The sequence below is a fragment of the Pseudonaja textilis genome, chromosome 1, assembly GCF_049901715.1.
Source record: "Pseudonaja textilis isolate UNSWEBS1 chromosome 1, rPseTex1.2, whole genome shotgun sequence".
Taxonomy (NCBI): domain Eukaryota; kingdom Metazoa; phylum Chordata; class Lepidosauria; order Squamata; family Elapidae; genus Pseudonaja; species Pseudonaja textilis.
In genome coordinates, this window is record NC_141990.1 from 272673040 (window position 1) to 272694403 (window position 21364).

The 21364-nt window shown below is 35.6% G+C and overlaps 1 protein-coding gene across 2 annotated transcripts in view; it reads left to right on the forward strand.

Moving 5' to 3' along the window:
• Window positions 1–1557: 1557 nt before the first annotated feature.
• PLCB2 (phospholipase C beta 2) overlaps window positions 1558–21364 on the forward strand; it is a 74417-nt gene continuing 54610 nt past the window's right edge. Inside the window, exons 1-5 of one of the 2 annotated variants that reach the window (XM_026710292.2) lie at window positions 1558–1907; window positions 5446–5523; window positions 14943–15011; window positions 16676–16816; window positions 17803–17882. In XM_026710292.2, the coding sequence (XP_026566077.2) occupies window positions 1824–1907; window positions 5446–5523; window positions 14943–15011; window positions 16676–16816; window positions 17803–17882 (452 nt within the window). In that variant the 5' untranslated portion in view covers window positions 1558–1823. The remainder of the gene's footprint in view (window positions 1908–5445; window positions 5524–14942; window positions 15012–16675; window positions 16817–17802; window positions 17883–21364) is intronic. The other variant, XM_087921813.1, reaches the window with a different exon arrangement.

Below are 21364 nucleotides of genomic sequence, written 5' to 3' on the forward strand. Positions count from 1 at the left end.
AAGTTAGTGAAATGTTTGCTCTCAAAGGTAAGCACCCTCCATTTCCTCCCTTCCCCTTCAAAGCATCTGATATGTTTGAGGATTTGCATAGTGTGTAAATCACAACCACAGGTAGTCAAATAACAACTGTTTTCCATAGGAGGAAATGACTCTTAAATCTCAGTCTATGTACATGGAAATATTTTGACAGCAAGTTGGCTTTTAGAGCAAGCCTTCTGCCTGATGTATTCAAAATAGGCTCAGTGGTTGCCATTTTTATGAGCTCATTCCAGTTTAGTTTGTAACTTTTTTATGAATGTTATATTTCTCTATCTTTTGTGTTTTCATTGCTAAAAATGTTACCTTCATAGATTTTGAAGGACTACTCAAATCATCTCTGCTTCATGCCACTTCTATCCAATTTCTATTTTAAAATATTTAATGTAAATGAGAGAGAGATTTCCCACTGCTCGATCATCTTATAAAGTAGAAGTATTTTTTTTTCTTTTGCTGCAGGAAAAACTCACTAGAATTAATTTGAGCTGTTTGCAGATTTCAGCCAGCCAGCCATTGCAGAATAATTTCAGAGGATTGCAGAGCTAAAGGCTTCAAAGCATAACTGGTAAACTACATTAAATCATTGTTTACATAAACATGATATACTATATATATATATATATCTGATCCATAATGTATTTAAAGCATAAACTCAGTTTACCAACTATGCTGGGACTCCGTTTGCACGGCTAACCCTGCCTACTTCTCCCATTGGCAAGCAACCCCAGCTCTGGGCATGAAATGGAGACTGGCTATCTTCAACAACCTTTCAACTGCAACAAAGGATTTGCTAGCTTATGGTTTTATTTTATTGTATTTCAGAATAACCGGATAATGGAATGATAGATTTGGAAGGAACTTTTGAGGTCTTCTAGTCCAAACCCTGCTCAGGCAGGAAGCCCTATGCTATTTCAGACAAATGGTTGTCTAATCTCTTCTAGTGTTGGAGCATTCACAACTTCTGGAGGCATTTCATAGCAATGAAGCATTCATTTAGAAGTTTATCCACCATACTTTTTCTGGGAACATGGATGCAGGCTGCATTTTCTAAAACAACCCCCCAAAATGGTACTTTAAGATGAGTTAGGAAGTAATGCTGCCTGGGGAATTCTGGGAATTGAAGTCCACGCATCTTTAAGTTGCCAAGGGAACTTTAAGTTTGAGAAGCACTGAAGAGGCAAGCAGTATCCACCCTTTGTGAAGAGGCCACCGTTAATAAGGGAAGGGAACAAGGATGACTCAGTTTCTAAAGAAAAACAGAGCTGCTAGTTAACCAAGTATCTTGGCTTTTCTCAGTGTCATATTCTCTGGATATATTGGACCTACAAATCCTCTCATTCCCTGAGTACTGAGGAGAGCTGTCCAAATTCCCTGCCACAGTGTTTAATGTTGAGAAATGAATAAGAAGTCTCAGAAAGGAAAGGAATGTTGAAATAATTTCTGAATTGCTGAAGAGAGAAGCAGAAGCTTCGATGGGGAAGTTGACAGCAGGAAACCAACTCGCTAGTCGGTTTCTTTTCTGCAGTTGATAGTTCCTGTTGATCCCGTCTGTCTACCTAGCCTGCCATTTCTGGATTTTTCAGTGTTTTCCTACCTGCTTTAGAAAGCCCATCGTTTGCCTATGCAGATCAGGAGCTCAGCATTTGTCTCTGGAAGCCACTGAAGCATTTTCCCTGCCTATAAAGCATGATGGTTCCTGAAATAACAGGGAGCACCACGTGAGGAGAAGCTCCAAAAGGCAGAAAGGAGGCAGAGGAAGAGAAGAGAGGGGGAGGTGAAATGCCAAAATGTCAGTGCTTACTCCTATCCTGACACCTCCTGAGGTGAAGAAGTACATGACTGAAGGTGAACGCTTTATTAAGTGGGATGATGTAAGTACGATTGACAATTCTCGCTTTGATATGGACATGGGAGAAAAACCATTTGGAGGCTCTGGATCACATGCATGGTATTACACATACATGGTGTAATGAACATTCATGGTTGAGGGTTAAGGTGGCTTTGTGTCTTAGCAAATTGAGAACAATCACTGGATCCAATTCTGCCTGTTTCAGGAAGACGGAGCAGCGGGGCCTTTGATAGCCCTTAGAAAAAGGACTGAGATGATATACAGTACAGTGCAAATTTATCCCTGGTGAATTGCTTCCTTTTGTTATCACCCTGACAGAGAGATTAAGAGATTTTTGATAGAGGCCTGTTAATAAGTAAATGTCTTTATATATAATACTTACTGAGATGTGCTCATACCAATCTGTGGTCATGTGTATTACTCAGCATCCCAATTTACTAGTTGTAAAATTAAGATTAACTGCAGTTTTTAAATACTTCACAAAATTGGGCAGAAAGCACAGAAGGATTGCATTGCATTGATATCCATCATGCTTTAGGTGAAATGGAAAAAGCTCTATGTTTAAATGGTAATAGGTAAAGTCTGTTTGTCGACAATGTTGGGCCTCCTCGTATTTCTGCAGATTCCAAGTTTGCAGAATGTTCATTTTGCAGAAAATATCAATAGTAAAAAGTGTATTGCCGCATCTTTTGATTAATAAAAAAACAATACCCTTTGCAAAACAAATAAAACACATGTTTCCAACAATCATTTGTTGGCATCTGTAATAATATAGAATACATTTTATAATTTTTTAATATAGTTTTCTTTGCCTCCTCGCTCTCCAAACTTAATAAACAATCAAATTCCAGTATTTTGGCATATCAGTCAATATTACATTCACATCTTCCACATTTACACATATTGCCATGAATCTACCAATGTACTTTAATACTCATTCCCCAAAGCCTAATAAATTATCAATATTTTCCACCAGTCACATTATCTCCATAGTATGATAGGTTAGCTGTGGAATAACACAAAGCAGTATATGATGGAAGTCAAGCATGCATGATCATAAATAAAATGCTTAGTGAATTGTTCAACATTATACAGGGACTAGAAAAGGGGATAGAATCTCAGTTGTTTAATATATGCATGAATAAATATATAAGGAATTCATGTGTGGACATTAGACATATGCTTGTTACAAATGTGTATGTGTGTGTGCCTTCTTATGAACACTATGTCATTTTGCTGGCTTAGAATCCAAATGCTTTGCAATGTTCAGTATATTATCTAGATTGCATAGTGCCGTGGAAAGGATGGCTTGGCTGTGGAATAGCCATGTGATGGTGATGTTTTTAAATTATACACCTGTAATGAAGAATTAGCTAGTTGATGAATCTGTATACATTGGTAGACTGTTGTCTAAAGATGGAAAATACGGCTGGAGAAGTTTTAAGACATGCAATATTTGTACAGTGATCCTGAGCGGTATATGGTCTGTGGCAAATAATAAATGTTTGATAATATTGATAGCATGGATTAGGACTGAATGTAAAAGAAATACAAGAAGGAAGAGCGAATTGGTAGGAAGGAGAGGACCAAGAATGTTATGATTGGATGGAGTCCAAAAAGAGAGATGAGAAACACACACACACACACACACACACACACACACACACACAAATGTATGAATTGGTGTTTAGGTGTGATAAAATGCTAAAGGCTAGCCTACAAGGATAGAAAACTTTGGGAAGCTATAATGAATGTTTTTGTGTAAACTAGATTTAGCTATGTTTCCTTTTCTCTTATCTCCCACCTTTTATTTCCTTTACTTACTGCTTAATGTGCTTTGCCCCCTGTGCTTTGCATAAGATTGCTAAATTCTGACATGGTTGTCCTTAGCGTACTTTCCACTAAAGAGAGAATTCTTACGAAAGAGGGCAGGAGAGGGCAGCCTTGCATAAAGGCTACATCTGCTGATGGAGTGTAAAGATTCAATTTTAGAAATGATGATTATAATTTGTACAGAAATACAGCACATCTTATCATCATGGAAAACGAGTGTGTTCAAGTGCTGGATGTTCCAATGTGTTATGACTGTGGATGACAACTTCTCAATGTTTGCTCTTCTGTCTTAATGCTTTCCTATCAATAAACGTGACTCAGACTGATCAGCCCTTGAAATCAAAAATACATTCTTAAAAGCAGAAAGCTGCCTTTAAAAAAAAGAAAGAAATACTCTATCCTAAAATGAGTAAATGGAGACACTTGATAATCAAGAAGATGCATGCAGTGTACAAGAATGCAACTAAATATAGCATCTCCCTTTTTTTCTTCAAGCTTCTTGAGAATTATCATTGCTCAATAATGAGGAAGCTGAATCAGTATATTTGATCTCTCTATCTCTGTCTATTTATATCTGTTTCAGATATGTATTAAAATTGCTGCCAGTAACAGTATCCAGATTGGGAACATGTGCATCAAACTTAGCTAGGTTATTTGTTACCCCTTCATGGACCAGCTTTGCAAACATTTTATTGATTTAATTAATTAAAGGTATATGTCACTCACCTCACTCTGCAAAGTGATTCTGGGCAGCCTACAATTAAACACATAAATATAATCCAAATATAATATTATTTATATTAATATAAAACATTAAATAAGCAGACAGCAAGCAAAAAGCAAGATGGATATGGTGGTAGCATTGTCCCTGTTAATCCACCAACCACCAGTTTGGCTTTTATTGCTGAGGTTCGAGTTGGAACAAGCTGTCATTTGGATATAAGCTGTTGTAACAATCCTATCTTTTGCAAATGTCCCCTCTAAATTTTTGTTTGGACAAAATGCCATCTCAACCAGAGGTGGTATTCATCAGGTTCTGACCAGTTCTGGAGAACCGGCAGCGGAAATTTTGAGTAGTTCGGAGAACTGGCAAATACCACCTCTGACTGGAGATTTGACAGTATCCTTCCCCTGCCATGACCACCAAGCCACGTCCACAGAACCGGTAGTAAAAAAAATTGAATCCCACCACTGATCTCAGCCTTTCATATTGAAGCAGATCAGTGCAAACCTCCTCATGGCATTTGTACTATATCGTACAGTGGCAATAAGTATGTTAGAAGATGAAAGGTATATTCTGAATCAAGACAATTTCAGAATTTGAGATAATGCTCAATAAGGTTGTTAACATGAAGCATGTCAGGAACTGACCTCAGAGGTATTGGAAATCCTCAACTTATAACTGGTTGCTTATGTCCGTTTGAAGTTACATTGGACCCACCTGAGGGCTACCTATGACCTGAATTCAAAATTTTGACAGTTGGGGGACCCCATGATCATATTTTGAGTTCTCTGAATTTTGATCACATGACTATGTGGATGCTGGAACAGTGGTAAGTGTGAAAAATGGTCATAAGTCACTTTTTCAGTGCCATTGTAACTTTGAATGGTCACTAAATGAATAGTTGTCAGTTGAGGACTATCTGTATTCATTTTCGTTGTTTCTTATCTAAATTTAAAAAACGAATAAATTAAGATTTTTGAACTATGCATCTTTTTCCTCCCAGGAATCTGCAAATGCACACCCTGTCATTCTACGGGTGGACCCAAAGGGATTTTATCTGTATTGGACTTTTCAAAGTAAGGTATGTCCTGACCACCAAAAGCCACGGTATACAGTAAATGCTTTCAGAAACAAATCAAACTCCTAACATATATCATAGCTGTTCTCTAAACTATGATCTTAAAATCATCAGTATACTGCATAATCTGTGCTGGAGATTCCAATTTAAGATTCTCAGATAGAAAAAAAAATCTTAAAATTGGAAGGCATTGTAAAGCATATATATTAGAAATATTTGGCATTGTTAGAATCCAAAATGTAGAAAATATTTTTTTAATCAACTCATTAAAATTGCTTTGGATTAGATTATTTTTAGTTCTTCTGTTTTGGTGGAGCAGTAGACCTTGTTACAATCGCAGACCATACTCTAGGGACTCTGACTGTGAATTTTAGCAATTACAGTTCAGCTAATTTTAGATGGCATTTTAACATTTGTCTCTTAAGAGATTAATGTTTTACAGAATAATTGAAATTAAAAAAATAAATTGGAGTTCTACCAAGATGTTAAGTCACTGCGCTAAGCAAAAGACATCTATCAGGACACTCATTATTGCTTTCATTTTAGCAAAAAGGAGATTTAGAGACTCTAATTTTGAACAATTAGAAAATAAGATTAAAAATTCATTTTTGTTATATGCTAGAAATAAGACAGACAACTCACACCAAACATTTAAAACAACAAAATTTAAAGTGGGGAGATTCTATGATCACAACAGGTTGAATACCCTGAAATGTTTCGTCCAGAAGTATTGGTAATCTGGAGAAGCTGTAAATTTTTGGTGTTACCATTTGATACAACAAAAATAATGAAATTTTATATCTAGAATTCCAATGATGAACAGTTATTTTGTGAGCTAGGATCTGTCAATTATCAGTTTTATTATATCATTTGTTATATTATATTTATATTCAGGTACATGAAATAAGCAACCCTTAACTGAAAAACAAGGAAGTAACAATTTTGTGGGAAATATTGAAATGGAAAACTTTTTTTAGATAGGAAAAAAAAACATTTCTTGACATAAAACAAAAAATCTCAGAAATGTTGTAATCAATGAAACTGATCGCTCTGAAACAGATGGTGGTTCAGGTACATTTATTTTATTTATTTATTTATTTTGATTTGTCAATCACTTACAAGATAATAGGCATAAGTATATACATAGTTATGAATACATGAAATGGGTACATATAAGAAAAATAAAAGAAACAATAGGACAGGGACGTTAGGCATGTTGGTACGCTTATGCACGCCCCCTACAGACCTCTTAGGAAAGGGGTGAGGTCAATAGTAGACAGGTTAAGGTTAAGGTTACATGGTCCAGAACTCTGACAGGCTTATTGGAACCGATATTGGCGAACGCCTAAAGTCATTTAATCCTTCTAAATTACTGTAAACAGTTGACTATCAGCCTGAGAAAGACCCAACAAGATTACAAGGAATGGACTCATATCTTTGCTTAATGTGGACAAGCAAGCTTAAGATAGTACCATTTGTAATTTAGCCATCTTATTCTGGATTTATAAAAAATAGATAAGCATCTGCTTGATGATTGATATTATATATATGTCATGAAGATACATTGAAATAAGCTGTTCTAATTTCATTGGGTGTTAGAAGGGCCTTTGACATGGTTCAGGCTGAATTTATAACATGTTTTCTAGGAAGATATGGACTTCCACCATCTTTTGTGTATTGGATAATGATTTCGCATTTGCACTCAGTGGCAAGAGTTTTACAAATGCATTTATCTTTCAACCTATGAAGTTACAATGTGACACCCAGCAAGGATATTTCTTAATCTTTAATCTGGTTTTTGAACCATTAGTTTTTCCTATTTGTCTCCAGAAAATAAAAGTGTAGCGGCACTTGATACTGAATATAAATTGTTTTTATATACTGATTATCTTATAGTTGTTCTTGATAATCATGCAATATTGTCAACAAAGCTTATAGCATTTTGGTTTATATTCTGGTTACACTAATGACTGGAACACATTTAATTTGTTACTTTTGGAATTTATCATAAGATTTATATATAATATCCACTGACTCTATAGAATACTTACAGTAGGTTTGCACCTAGCCCTCAACATATAACACAATTGGAATTTGAATTTGTAATGGTCATAACTTCAAAAACAGGTCATATATCATTTTTCCAGAGACCATCATATCATTGACAGTCATTAAACAAATGCTCATAAACTGATGGCTACCTATATATTGTTCTCAAAGTATATCAAATATGTTTTTTTTTCTTCCATTGAATCATATCCAATTCTTGGAGATTCTCTCTAGACAAATCCCTGCAGGATTCTTGGTAAGGTTTTGCAGAAGTGGTTTCCCATTGCCTCAAATATATCCAAATGTATAGATACACTTTTAATAGATAAGTTAATGGTTAAAATTCCCTTTAAGCCTTTGGGGCAAGATTAATCTTATAAAACTGGATATTACATAGAGATTAATGTATATTCTAGGGGGATTCCAATATTAATTCACTTAAAATATTTTACACAGATAAATAAGTTGATGAGAAAATATTTATGGGAAACTAAAGCCCCTTGAATAACCTTGACCAAACAGAAGTTACTTTATGAAGATAGCAGCTTTTAACATACCAGATTTTAAACTCCATCACTGGGGTTTTATTTTAATTTCTGCATGTGTTGGAAGAAAGTTTTTATGATTATTTTTCTCTCTGGGCCTATTTGGATAGCAAGTATATAAGACTTCTTGGCAGGGGCCTGGTATACTTAAGGATTTTGACTTTCAGCCTTGACATATGCCAGGTATGTTTTTTTAAAAAAATTAATGCATAAAAGGTTATGATATGATCCAAAAACTGTATGAGGCTGGAATTAACCCACATGTGAAAATAGCAAGGAAGATGTTTTACTGGGATTCTTGGGCTAAACAAGCCATCAACACTTTAAATCAGTTGATTATAATGTCTGTTTTAAGGAACTTGAGAGATTGCATATTAAATATGATTTACCTGTATTATTTGCTTAGCAATTGAAATATGCATTAAACAGCATGGTCCTAATGTTCTAGCACCCACTGAGGTGCCTGCAATTTTAGGATCCCTGAGAGTTGTAGCACTTAACTGGAAAGCATCCACTTTTGTCACCTTCTCTTCTCTAGCTATAGCCTTATTTTTGTTTCATATCACTACATACATCAATTCAATTTTGGGAATAAATATTGCCATTTAGGATCTTAAACTATACTCTTAAAACATGGAATTTTTTTATCTCATGAAGAGCTTTGCTGTATCAGATCTAGGGGACAGCAAAGAAGATAATTTTATATAACTTGAAAGAAACTTATCATTCTGATTTTAAGGAATGGATCCTGGGTATGAGTTTATTGTTTATTTATTTATTTTAATCTGCATGCATTAAATATAAGAAGTTGATACAATATGTTTCTCTGTGGTCTGGATTTAACACTAGGCTTAAGTAGTTATGTGGATTTTTTTCTGTTAATAAGGAATTTTTCTGATCACATTTAGTTTATTTTCATTACTGTAATGTATTTTCCTTTGCACTATATTTTCACTATTTTTTGTTCTTGTTGCATTTGTTTGTATTCCATATTTTAAAAATATTTTAATATAAGCAAAACGAAGACATGGTTTGAATATGTGAATCAAAGAGATCCACAGATATAACAACAACAAACAGATATGTGTTTGAGATGTGGTGATTAGATAATACTGTGCTTGACCAGTCATAATGCAAAGGAAAGGGATACAATTATTTCTCAGTTCAAAGAAAAACTGCAGAAAACCAGAGCTGTCAAGTTTGCACAGTATTTTGCTTGCTTACTACTGCTTTCTAGCAGAAAGTCAGAGACGGTGGTTTGCAGTGACTTCCTTCTCTGCAGTAACTAATGTTTGAGAATTAGCCCACATATGAAGTATGTACTATTTGTTGTGCGTATATAGTGGGAGCTGGGAAAGTGTTAAATCTTAGAATAACAAAACAAAATTCTGGAATAGATCCACCTGAATGTTCATCTCACTTAATATTTTGCTTACCAAACCCTGGACACCTAGATAATTTTAGGCCCCAGGCATAGCTACATTATCTTGTCTTTTCAGATGGTCATGAATCTTGTTTTGTTTTGTTTTGTTTGCTGCTTTTTGCAACACGTCCCTGTTTTACAGATGCCTCTATGACGTAGCTGCCTCCAGCTGCCTCTCCAAACTCTTCAGACATATAAAAATGTTTGCCAGTGTTCTGGGTTTTTTTAAAAAAATAAAAAAATAATTCAAAGACATGCAGTTTTGGATTTTGAACTCACAACTACAACTCTAAAAATAAAATAAAACTCTCTTCTATTGGAACCACAAGTGGCCAAAGCTTTTTTGTTTTCTCCATCTTAGTAGCTTCTGTTTAGATCAGGGGTGTCCAACCTTTCACCTTCCCTGGGCCACATTAGAAGATGAAAATTTGGTTTGGGCCACACATAAAATAAAATAACAGTAATGATACCTGATCATCCCAAAAAACCATAGAAAACATAGTTAACATATTAAATTTATTTGGAAATGAAGTTAGTGAGATGTTTTTATTATTTATTGTTTATTAAAAATATTTATTTTTATCACGGTTTTCATCACGGTTTTTTTCATACATGCAGTTTTGGATTTTGAACTCACAACTACAATTCTAAAAATAAAATAAAACTCTCTTCCATTGGAACCACAAGTGGCCAAAGCTTTTTTGTTTTCTCCATCTTAGTAGCTTCTGTCTAGATCCTTGTTTATACACAAAGTAAACCACCTGCAAAGGAAGATTAGTCAGCAGCTTATCTGCTCTCAGATGAAGGAAATTTATAGATTTGTCTTCTTAGCTTTATTCTTTTCACGGAATTCTTGCCAGAATGATTATCTATTATTTCGACATATTCATCTAGGTTTTGCATGATCTCTTTCAAGTGCATTCTGTGAAAGCCCACTATGTCCCAGTTAACCCACTGAACTGTTTTTTTTATATTGAAACCAGCTTTTGAAGAGGATTTTTTTTTTTTGAGAAGAGAAGTGTCAGGAGATATAACAACCCATTGTCTCCCAGTCATTTTCTCTTTTCAAATTTAAATAGCACATTTTCTTTGCTTTGTGGAGTTCTTGGTACTCTGTGGGTGCTAGCCAGTTCGTAATGAAATGTTCACAAGCAACCAGCCAAGCTTAGAGAGTACCAACAATTTTATAGAAATTCTCTTCTACTAGAACCACAAGGGTCCAATACTTCCTTATTTTCCCCATCTCACTGGCTTCTAGATCCTAGTTTATACACAAAACAAACTATCTTGAAAGGAAGATTACCGGTAGTCAACAGCTGATTTACTTTCACATGAAAGGAATGTATACATTTGTCTTTGTTTTTAAAACCACACAGAATTGAGAAGTGTTAATATTTCTTTGCAAATAATATTTAATTTGTCCCCTGAAATAGCTAACCTCAGCAAGCTGAAGAATTGTGATAACACTGTTAGATATATAATATGAACCCTTTGAAACAAAAATCCTGAGGCAGATTTAAACTTCTTTCCTCTGGCTGCTGCAAACTTCAAGAAACCAAAATAATAAAATGAGACTCTTACGTTTTTAAAAATTGCATGAACGAAGATCAGTGATTGTATCAGAGCTGCCATTATCCTTGTGGTTGCTCAGCAATAACCACAGAACAGCAATGTTTACTTTGGTTCAGAGTGAAGGTGGGGAGGGATGAGCCAAATTTCAATAGTTAGAAAGTGCAAATTGTGCAATGAGCAGTATACTCAAGCAAGAGTCTTTGCAAAAGTCAGCCTTTTTTAAAAAAAATAAAGTTTTATTTGGGTTTTCACACATACAAAATACAAATAAAACATCTTTTTTGAAAATAACATGGTCCCGGGTTGAACTTCTTTATACAGACACAAAACTCAATTTCATGCTCCTTTTTGTATTCTATTCCATATCTTATACTATTTTACATTTTCTATATAGTTTTTCCCCTCTTTTAATTTTCTCAATTTTATTTCGATTATCTCATCTCAATTCATCATTATATTTATATTTTTGTCTGTTCTGTTTCAATTTCATATTATCTTTTCTCATTAAACTAATTTTCTCCTGTAGTTACTAATTGGAGTATGACACCTTTATATCTTTTAATTATATCCATTCAACTCTTATTTAAACTTCAACATATACCTTAAGTTTATAACCTTCAATATAATACATAATACATAACTTCCAATCAAATTCTGCTTGGTACATTCTTATAATACGCACTATATTTTTAAAAACAAAAAGAAAGATTGTAAATAGATGTAATCATAAACCCTCATTCCATTCCAGTTCAGTTCTATCATTAAAAATCGTTAAAATCTTAACATCTTTAACACTTCTGTTCAATTAAATATCATACTTCCTTAAAAACACATATAATCTCCATCATTAGTTTTTCCCTTATTTCTCTTCACATATGTTTTATAAATCATTAAATATACCTTTTGTTACATTTATTTATTAACAAGCATTCCACTGAATTACGATAGCTATTTTATCAGACATTTTAATCATACATTGTTTCATATTTTCTAAAATTATTTCTGTTTCTAATATAACAATACTATCTTATGTACCTTTGCAGAATCCCTTCTTCCATTAAGTTTTCACCCATTATCTCTAAATAGGCCCTGTTTCTCTACATTTTGCTTCTGTCCTTTATAACTTCTTTTCCTTTCTTTCTTCCCTCTTATCTTCTCCCTCCCCTTTTTACCCCCTTGTCTCTCTACTAATTCTCTCTTCTGCATTACCCTCTTCTGTTGCTTTCTGATTTTATATTTATTTTTTACTCTATTTTTTGGGGTGGTGGTGGTGTTTTTCCCAATCTTAAACTTTCCATTGTCTTTCCCCCCTTTCCTTTTTTCCCCTCATCTAAGATTACTTGTTCATTAAAGGTGGCTTCTTCTTTGTCGCAGTCTTCTTGTTCTGCAGGCATTTCTTGTTGTTTCTCATAATTCCAAATCTCCATCTCTAAAAACTGAAATACGAAGCCAAAAGAACCTCTCCCTTCTTGTGCATCTTCTTTGTACTTTTTAAGTTCCATTTTCAGTTCTTCTAAAAGTGGAGCCATTTTAAACAGTTTTAAACAACCACCCAATTGATTTTAGTCATTCAAAACAATAACCAAGAATCCAGAAATCATCAAGAAATCCAGATAGTCCCGAGTTATATCTTCTTATTTCTTTTTTTCGACTTTCTCTTCCTGGGGTTTTTGTTGCAATATTTCAGTTAGAATGTATCTTTTGGAAGTCTTGTTGAGATTTTGCTGTAAGTTCTTTTTTAATTCCAGGCAGTCTCGTCCCTTCCAGATCCTGCCCTTTTATTCTTTTTCTCTCCTTTCCTGTTTTCAAAAGCTTTTAATTATACAGAAATTTTTATCATCCCTTTGACGTTTTATTTTCAGCATTAAATGCCTATTGATGTCAAAGTGGATTTTTTTTCCAATTTCTTGCTTAAGTCTCTTAGCTGTCAGTATAGGAAAAGGAGAAAACCAAATATTTTCCCTTTTCCTTCTCCTTCACAGCTTAAAAATCTTCTTAGGGAACATGTTTCAATTCCAGGGTACCTTATTTGTTGCTTTTGCTGTTTGACCTGGTCAACCAATTCCAGGGTACCTTATTTGTTGCTTTTGCTGTTTGACCTGGTCAACAAAAACTTTCTCTTCTTATCTTCCTCCTTCACATTTTTTCTGGTCGAGTTCTTCTTTGTGGTGGCCATTTCTGACCACCGCTGCAACCGCCTTCGGGAAAGGGAGAAATGGCCAGCTGGGGAGGAGAGATGTGGCTCTCCTCAACCCTGCAGGCAGTCTCCCCTATCTTCACCACCTCTACGGGGTGGCTTAGCCCTGACACCAGCCGGCTCAGGGTGCTCCAGCAGCGAGCACGGATCAAAGCCTCGCAGAGACGAGGTTTCGGTCTGTCACTGAAGAAGCTCAAACCAGAAGCTGCAAAAATCAGCCTTTTGAGATAGGCCCAATGCTGGTATTCTACCGGTTCAGCCTGGTTCTGCCGAGCCAGTAGCAGCAATGAGCAGTGAAGACTGAACTGGTTCTCTCTGCCACTCTGCTGTTGGGTCCACCCATCTACCCAAGCTACCATACTCACCTTTATCCTCTGAATTAGAAGCGCAGCTGCTTTGCGTGGCACAGCAGAGTGCCGTGCAGCAGTGCTGAAGCGACCAGGATCATTCAGGCTTTCAGGAGGTGAGTTAGAATGCCTCTGCGCCTGCACAGATGCCTCTGCCCCTGCGCAAAGTGTGCGTTTGGTACACATGCACACGCAAAGTGTGTGCAGGCGCACTCCCACCAAACTGGTGGTAAAAATATTTGAATCCCACCATTGGATAGACCAGTCCAGAAATGAGACTCCACAAGGACTACTGGAGTTCTATTGCAGGATATAATAATAGAATCTCAAAAGCCTGACAATATGGCTATGACTTCTGTCTGGCATATAGTGTGAAACCTGGCAGAACAGATTCATTAGAGTTGATTTATTGTCAATCATATTCAGCAATTTTGATTTATTTTATTATTGTCCTATAGGTAGTCCTTGACTTATGAACTACAATGTAGTCCAAAATTTCTGTTGCTAAGCAAAAAAAAAATTGTTAAGTTTTACGACCTTCCTTGCACACTGTTTTTAAGTGAATTGCTGTAATTGTTAAGTTAGTAACACGGTTGTTAAGTGAATCTGGCTTCCCCATTGACTTTGCTTGTCAGAAGGGCACAAAAGGTGATCACATGACACTGGGACCCTGCAACGGTCATAAGTACAAATCAGTTAACAGGCACCTGAATTTTGATCATGTGACCATGGGGACACTGCAATGGTTGTGTGAAAAAAGATCATAAGTCACTTTTTTCAGTACCATTGTAACTTTGAACGGTCACTAAATAAATGTAAGTCAAGGATTACATTGTATTATTGTATTATTCTAAACAATAGGTCAATAGGTACTATTTCATCATTTCTCCAGTAAAATAAGATGTAAAAAGAGTTCGCTGGAGCAATGTATTTGTAAGCATCTACACATCTTTCCAAGAAATACATTTTTCATAAAATGATTTTTATATGCTGTAGCTGTTGAACAGCAATCTGATTTTTTCCCAGCTTGGATTTTTCCCCCAGCAATTTACTGTTTTGAAGTAGTCTCACAAAGAAGGTCTTTGAATCTACTTGTAGTGGAATCTGTTAGATTTAAACCTATAGAAAAATTGATAAAATATACTGTATGCTAATTCATGTTCACTGAAGCTCAGTCCCAAAGTTTCTGGGTAGTGTGCTTATTTATGCAGAATGATCTGGATTTGAGGTTTATTTTTTGTTTTTCACAGAAGCTAAAATTGTGCGTGCTACTTTTTATTATTTTGCAGGAGATTGAATTTTTGGATATTACAAGCATCCGAGATACTAGAGTGGGGAAATTTGCAAAGATTCCTAAAGTAAGTTTATGACATGATACGTAAAAGTCTTCTCTAACCTAATATCTTTCAAATTTAGGAGACTTTGGTTCCTGAAATTGGGTGAGCTGACTGAGAATTTAGAAATCAAGGACAACATCCTTTCATCTTTTGTGATAAACTTAAACCCAAAGCTGTCACAAGCAGAAAAAAGGAGCAGTTGTGACCATCTTGACATTTTTCGTATCTCCCCAGGATGTCCCTGCTCACTGCTGTTTTATCAGCAAGTCAAAAATGCTTTTGTAGTAAATTCCCCCCTCATCTTTTGTAACATCATGCATAGTACAAAAGGCCAATGGCAATTTGAGATGATACGAAAAACAACTTCCACTCCAAAATAATAGCAGTCTTAGAATGTATTTAAGTGCCTGCAGCTGTACTGGAAAAAAAGTGGATTTTTCCATCTTCATCTTTCCCTTCCCAGTATGTTTTCCCCAGCTCTAAAAATGAGACTGAGAAGGTCCTATCGTGCAAAGTAATTTCTCCAAATTTGGCCCTGACACCTTCTCTGTTTGAGTTCTATTCCGGTATGATTTCTCAGAGATCTGAAAATAATTCTGCTAGCAGTCTGACACAGCTGAATGCTAACAAATTTTAACAGAAAAGATTGAGAAGGCTGTGCCTCCTTGATATGCCATGAAGAAACACAATATTGCTGAAGAAAGGGAAGGAGAGCAAAAATATTGATTTTTAGAAGTAAGAGTCAAGCTTATCCTGTGAACTATCATGGAGGGAGGAAACTTGTGGACATAAAATTGGTGTGTGTGTACATGTGTGTGTGTTAGTTATAGGCCACAGAAGTGCACTATTGCTAGGAAGTTGGGATTTGCATGCACTTAAAGGAGTTCAGAAAAGAAAAGAAAAAGATCAGTTTGAATGGCAATCGCCAAAGTCTCCCGTGGTCAAGTCACACAGGGCATTCTTGGCAACACTTGAAAGTGCAGCATCAACAAGATCACAGCTTTACAATATTTCTTTCTTAGTGCCAAACAAGGACCAATTTATGTAAGCATTTTGTAATACAATGATATGTGACTCACTTGCATGGCATTTCTTGTATTTCTTTAACTATCCTCCTGATGCAACAGCATTAAAATGGAAGTGCTCAAGTAGTTCCTCCTTTTCCCAGAGTAACAATTGACACATTTAATTTTAAGATCAATTATTGCAATGCTCCTCTGTACTGAGCAACAACTGCATTTTGAAAAGTAGCCATTAGTTGGGACAAGATTCCAGTGTAGATACTGTCTTTGCTCTGCTTCCTTAGAAGTTATCCTGTACTTCCAGACTAGGAGAGATATTTAGGATTCTTATCAGAGCCAAGCTTGTGGAACAAGATAAAGAGAAACAAAATATCTTCAAAATGTCTTGCTGATTGAATGCAAATTAAAAAAGCAGAATATTGAAAACATTTTTTTCTTCAATAGCCCTATGTTGGTTATAGCATTTAAAGGCCATTTTGATAAGATGTGCAATAATATACACCTAAGAAGCAATTATTTTCATTAAAGTATTCTTTTGTGTTCAAAAACTCCAATCCCATTTTGAATTTTAAAGCAGGTTTTTCTCAAGTCTTCTCACTTCTGCTTTCAGTTTTTCTTCTTAATGTGTTTTTATTTATTGATTTCTATATCTATCCTTTGCAGAATCACAAACTCCGAGAAGTTTTCAACTTGGATTTTCCAAACAACAATTTTCTTCACAAGATATTGACTGTGGTTTCTGGTCCTGATATGGTGGACCTCACATTTCACAATTTTGTTTCTTATAAAGAAAATGTTGGCAAGGTAAGAAAATAAAGTAAAGTTCCAGATGTTAATGTAAGCAAAAGCTAACCAAAATAGCCATACAGTACCATATTTGAGAGAAGCAGTTGACATTATGTCTAAAGTGCTGTGTTAGAGATGCAGGGTATTTTTTTTTTTTGCAATCCTAATGTCCAAGCTGGTTTAAAACCAGTGTCTGCCATCTCTGGTTTAAAGCTGGTTTAAAACCAGTGTCTGCCATTTCCTCCCTAAAGTATTTCACATAATACAGCCATGGACAAAAATGGAACAATATATGATTGTTTTAAAAGCTAAATAAACATAATATCAGTGTAACATAGTGGTTATGCTAGGCCTGATTACTTTCATATTCAAATCTCCATCCACTTATGAATTCCCTTCATGACCTTGAAATACTCATGACGTCCTAGCCAAATCTACCTCACAGAACTGTGATGAAAACAAAAGATGGCAGGGAGAACCAAGTGTATTGGACGGAACTATTTTATTTATTTATTTGTTTGTTAGTTTGTTTGGTCAAGCATGTATTAGATAACAGATATAAGTATAAAATGATTATGAATAATTTAATCAAATGGATACGAATAAAAGGGGAACATTAGGACAGGGATGGTAGGCACATTGGTGCACTTATGCACGCCCCTTACAGACTATCTTCAAGAAAACTTGGAGTTGATATTTATTGACCTTCTATTTATTTTGACAATTGCCTAAATAAGAGTATCAAAGTGATCATCCATTTTAGATAGAAGGAGAAAGATGTCAATTGCTTCCACTTAGTTTAAATACATAGAAAGTAGATGTCAATGATTCAAACAAATGGCATAGATTAGAATCTTGTCTTTAGAAAGAATAGTCATAATGGAAAATGAGCATTTATTCCATGTGGAAATACTGCCGGGCACACCCACTCATGTGCTGACATGTAGATGTTATACTTCACAAGTTTTGGACTTTCAGATTGTACCCTTGACTTCATTTTTCAGAACTGGGCAGATGATATCATGGACTTCATTCGGAACCCCTTTATATACAATGCTTCCCGTTACACCTTCCTGGAGAAAATGTGAGTAGTTATTTACAAAGATTGTATTTCCAAGTATTTCTTGGCAGTTCTAGTAATATAGTATGATAGCTGAATGATGTTGAAAGCTGGTCATTTAAAAACACTGGAGTATGATGTTGTCTTAGGAGGGGGGTCCATACTCTTCCCTTCAAGAACATGGAGGAGCTGTGATATTCTATAAAAAGTCTCTAAATCTAAAAAAGATCCAAATTATACAAGAGCTTGCTCTTCCCGAGACCATCATCTGTGAACTGTCTTTAAACATCTCAATCCGCTTCTTACTTTGCTATCGTGCCCCTGACTATGATATAATTCATGCAAACAAGCTAACCACTACTGACATGGGCTGCCTCCTGCCCACACCCTCTCATTTTTCTTGGTGACCTCAACTTACCTCTTGGACACTACATCTGAACCCATTCATACAACCCTGTACAATGCCGTTGCCACACTAGGACTGGAACAACTAGTAACCAACAATACTAGACTTAACAACTGCCTCGATCTCATCTTCTGCAACAGTTTGAATTCAATTTATGGAATACAAATTAGTGAACCCTTTTCCAATAGTGACCACAGCATGATTGACTTTTGTCTCAACATATGTCCTCACAAAAATCACCATAATGACAGGATCCCCAATTATAACTTCAAAAAAGGCAACTATGATCTTATAAACAATGATCTCTCATCTCTTGATTGGCAAATTCTATTCACTCGATGAAATACTGTAGAAGACCATTACAACATATTTTTACTTGAAGTCAAAAGAGTCATCAAACTATATGTACCAATAACAACTCCCCAAATCAGAAAAAACAAATTACCCATAACAATAAGTAAGCTCCAATCCAAAAAGAAATCCCTTTGGCGGAAAAACAAATCTGGTCACGTTGCCAACTTTAAAAGCCGATACAAAAATTTATGCCACCAGATAAAGACTGAATGTACCAATTATCACATTAAACAAGAGGAAAACCTTCTACGTACCAATTCCACCCGCGCTTTCTACAATTTTGTAAACAACAAACTAAAAGACTCAAGGTCCATCCCACCCCTAAAAGAACCAAATGGTAACGATGACACCATTAAAGCCAACGTCTTTAACACATTTTTTGGCTCAGTATTTGTAAACAGCAATGGATCATGCCCAATATTTCCTAGTCAAACCACAGACAACTACAATGATCTAATACATATTGATTTTACAGAAGACAATGTTGAAAAAGCACTCCGCAATCTAAAACCATCTTTATCTATTGGACCGGACGGAGTTTGTGCCTACTTCTTAAAAAAGCTATCCACTGCCATAGCTGAACCTCTAAGCATAATCTTTGAAAAATCTTTCAGGACCAGCTCCTTGCCAAATCTATGCTTACTAGCTACAGTCATTCCCATCTTCAAAAAGGGAGACCCCAGCCTAGTTGAAAATTAAAAACCAATCTCTTTATGCTGTGTCACCTGTAAAGTCATGGAATCAATTATTAACCAATCCATTATCCTCCACTTAGAGACAAACAACCTACTCTCTAACAAACAGTTTGGTTTCAGAAGGAAACTGTCCTGTAACCTGCAACTCTTGCACTGTAAAAACATATGGACTACACAACTTGATCAGGGCAAAGCAATTGACGCAATTTACATAGACTTCTGTAAAGCCTTTGATTCAGTGGTACACGGCAAACTACTCCTAAAACTAAGGTCTTATGGTATCTCTGGATATCTACATAACTGGATAGAAGCATTCCTGTCAAACAGGCAACAAATGGTAAAAATTGGGAGTGTCCTATCAAATCCTGTACCTGTCACCAGTGGTGTCCCCCAAGGCAGTGTTCTGGGACCAACTCTCTTCATACTCCATATTAATGACCTCTGTGATTATATTAAGAGCAACTGCGTTCTTTTCGCTGATGATGTAAAGCTATTCAACACCACAGACAATACTGCTACCCTTCAAAAAGACCTCAACTATGTGTCAGAATGGTCAAACAAATGGCAACTTCAAATATCAACAAATAAACACTCTATCTTACATATTGGCAAAAAAAATCAGAAAATAAAATACAGGCTGAAGAGTCAAGACCTTGTTGATGATCCAAACTCTGTCAAGGATCTTGGAATACTCATTTCTAATGATCTAAGTGCTAGAGCCCACTGTAACTACATAGCCAAAAAGGCATTAAGAGTTGTTAACCTAATCCTGCGTAGCTTTGTCTCCGGTAATATCACTCTACTAACTGGAGCATATAAAACAGTTGCTAGACCAATACTTGAATACAGCTCATCAGTCTGGAACCTGCATTACATATCTGATATTAATACAATTGAGAAAGTCCAGAAATATTTTATGAGAAGAATCCTCCACTCCTCTATTCGTAGCAGAATACCTTATGCCACCAGACTTGAAATTTTAGACCTAGACAACCTAGAACTATGCCACCTTCGGTTCGATCTAAGTATAGTATATAAAATTATATATTGCAATTGTCCTACCTATCAATGAATACTTCAGCTTCAACCAAAACAATACAAGAGCACTAAATAGATACAAACTAAAGATAAACCACACCAAACTTGATTGCAGGAAATACGACTTCAGCAACAGAGTGGTCAATGTCTGGAATACTCTACCTGACTCTGTGGTTTCTTCCCCAAACCCCAAAATCTTCAACATTAGACTGTCAACTATTGACCTCACCCCTTTCCTAAGAGGTCTGTAGGGGGCGTGCATAAGCACACCAAAACGTCACTGTGGCTAAACTCCTGGCTCATCGGTGTTTTAGCCAGTTTACAAATTTCCATTTTAAAATTATTTAGTAATTGGTTAATTTTATCTGTCTGTGAGATCTTGTATCCTCCCCTAGTTCTATGTATCTTTAAACCAAGATTTTGTTTAATTTCTCCTAATTGTTTTATTTTAAATTTCTTCTCTAACAGTGATATTATTTTAGTAGCTTCTTGTACAGTTTTGGTGATTAATGCTATGTCATCAGTAAACAATAGCAACAATGACACTACACCATTACTTACCTTTTTAAATAAAAATGGATCAGCCATGCCAGCTACAAAACCTATCTTAGTTCATTCCTTAACTATACACTGGTTCCACTCATATACTGATTGCTTTAAGCCATAAAGATTTTTTTTCAATCTCCAGCAATCAGTTGTATTATCATTTTTGATACCTAAAGTTTTCTTTAAATAAATAGTGTGTTGCAATGGTGCATGCAGATATGCCGTCTCTACATCTAAACGATTTATAATGTATTTCTCTTTAGCTGCCCACACTAATGCTGCTCATAATGTAGTAGCCTTCAGACTAGGCCCAAACACCTCATCGTAGTCATTTGCTGTCTGATTAAACCCTTGTGCTACTAACCTGGCTTTATGGGTAACAGTCCCATCCACACCTGTCTTAAGTTTATAAATCCATTTACACCCTATGGCTTGTTCACCTGATGGTAACCTGACATTTTCATATA